This window comes from Carica papaya, chromosome 8, assembly GCF_054855325.1.
Source record: "Carica papaya isolate Zhongbai chromosome 8, ASM5485532v1, whole genome shotgun sequence".
In the NCBI taxonomy this organism is placed as follows: Eukaryota; Viridiplantae; Streptophyta; class Magnoliopsida; order Brassicales; family Caricaceae; genus Carica; species Carica papaya.
In genome coordinates this window covers 32,806,115-32,808,582 of record NC_142316.1, presented here as the reverse complement: position 1 = coordinate 32,808,582, position 2,468 = coordinate 32,806,115, and the positions used below count along the sequence as shown (strand labels likewise).

Genomic DNA, 2,468 nt, shown 5'->3' with positions numbered 1-2,468 from the left:
ATTTAAATTGTAAAGTAATTCACTAAAAATAGGCTAAGCACAGATAAGTATTTATTAAACAATTTCGTAATTACGTGAAAATTGATAAAAAAACGTAAAATGTGAAAAAAAAAAAAAAATTACTACTAAAACAAGTACTTAAAGTTTAGTGTAATCGTATAAACTGCTTTTATCTTTTGTTTAAAAAATTAAATATTAAATTTATTTAGCAATTAACTTAAATTATATATCTATTATTATTCGACTTCTATCCGGCTTAATTTATTGGTAATAAAGTTTTGAACTTCATCATCTAAGGTTCATATAAGTTGAAATTTGAAGTACACTGAAAAAACAAGAACAAACCCTAGAGGCAAGTCAAACCCAAGACCAAACCCATTTAATGAAAGCAGTTAACCAACTTTCTTCTTCTTCCCTTATAGTATATACCTGTACATATATATATATATATATATACATACCAGGGTAATCTATATAGTGCTTGATTATTTTAATTTTCTTCTCTCACTCTCTGACAGATACCTACCACAATGAGAGAACAGTTTCAACTCCCGCCAAAAACTGCACCCACTCCAACAACCTTAAGGAAGAAATCTTCTTCTCTGACATCTAACTATGCATGTATATATATATATATAGCAAGTTAAGATATGACCTTTAAGGTGAGGCGTTATTAGAAGATTCTTAATTAGACAATGGCTTCTTCGACAACAATGGCAGAGACGATATCTTGGTACACTGCTTTGTTTATGGCAGCGATGCTGATTTTGAGCAGCTGCGAAGTGAGTGAAAGCGAGTCGGCGGAGGTTGACGACATTGTAGCCGGCGGCCGCCGCATGAATATGGCGGAGAGGCGGCCGTGTGATGAGATATACGAGGTACGAGAAGGAGAGACGTTGCAGAGTATCAGTGAAAAATGCGGAGACCCGTTTATTATCGAAGCGAACCCGCATATCCATGACCCGGATGATGTCTTCCCTGGACTCCTTATCAAGATCACCCCCTTCAATCCCCATTAAAACATATATATATATGTGTATATATATATATATATCCAAATTTCAGTACAATTTCGTTTTTGCTTTAATTTTTTTTGTGGGGTGATTTGAAGGGGAATGATTGTTCTCGTTATACTCGAGAAATGATTAATGAAGGTATATGTAAAGCTTTTACGAGTTTAATCTGGTGAAGGTTGAGTCTTGTTTCCAATTACGCAGAGGTTCAATCAAATATCATTTCCGATATTTGGGTTAATTTGCTTTGGCCCCTTGAAAATTCATAGAAGTAATCAGAATCAGTTAACATATATACATACGTATATATATATATATATAAGATAGCGATAAGATTTCGATTCAGAATCAGTTATTATATATACATATATATTTCAGAATCATCAAACTCTAAACAAGTGTTATACCATCCAAGCAATATATTACTGAACCAAAGTAGATTTTGAAAAAAAAAAAAAATTATTTCCAAGTAAATGTTATATGCTAACATGTGTCTCCTTTTATTATTATTAGAACAAATTAAAATGACAAGTAAAATTTGTAAAATACTTATCCATAAATCTATATCAGTTATGTTAAAAGGTAATATCTATATACCTGCTGTACATACAATATTTCAAATTTAGGGCTGAGTCAGAGACCAAGTTGGTGTATATATGATTATTAACCCAAACAATATTTTACTGTGTTTAATCAAATTTGGATTTCAGCCCATTATTTTAACCTAAGTAAATGATTCTTTATGCAATTTTAATTAGGTGAATTTCCAAAATTTTAATTAAGTGCACAACTCTAATTAAACTAGGCCCGTATGAAAGACTATTTATTTGGAATTGGGCTCCTCCATCACAACCCCAATATTGAAAACACAGTATTTAATTGCTAAGTTTCTTTGTACATATGTATATATAGACAAAATTGAGAGTTATTAACTCATTCTACCTACCCAATTAAGTAACATTTTGTTATAGAATCTTCATGTGGCCCAATAAATATAATATGCTCGCTAAAATCTAACATTATTTTGTCAATACAATTCTATTAATACACCATAAATTAAGTTCTCGATCATACTGTTTAAATATTTTATGTCGGCCACACCAACTTATAATACACTCGTAAATTAATAATATGCTAACTAAAATACAGTCATATTTAGTCACTACATTTCTATTAGGACACAATAAATTAAATTATTAATTCTAATGAATTAAGTACTATAATATATTCGTAAAGTAATAAATTTTATATTATTAAATAAAACGTAAATATTTTAACAAGTAGAGCATCGTATTATTGATTTTAATTACCAAATTACAGTGCATTTAAACTTAGTCCATAAAAATCTAATATGAATTAATTAAGATTTCTTAAAGGGATTAATCTTGATTCTCTAATTAGTTGCTTATAAATATCAATACACATACGTAGTTTGATGTGTGTGTGTGTGTGTGT

At 29.8% G+C, this 2,468-nt stretch overlaps 1 protein-coding gene across 1 annotated transcript; it reads left to right on the top strand.

The window, feature by feature from the left end:
* Positions 1-471: 471 nt before the first annotated feature.
* Positions 472-1,254, top strand: LOC110822861 (uncharacterized). The gene has a single exon (XM_022053088.2). It carries the CDS (start codon positions 696-698, stop codon positions 1,017-1,019), a length of 324 nt encoding a protein of 107 aa, XP_021908780.1. The 5' UTR covers positions 472-695; the 3' UTR covers positions 1,020-1,254.
* Positions 1,255-2,468: the final 1,214 nt, after the last annotated feature.

Excerpts from the sequence above, each read along its gene's own strand:
- LOC110822861 (XM_022053088.2), top strand. The coding sequence starts at position 696 with ATGGCTTCTTCGACAACAATGGCAGAGACGATATCTTGGTACACTGCT.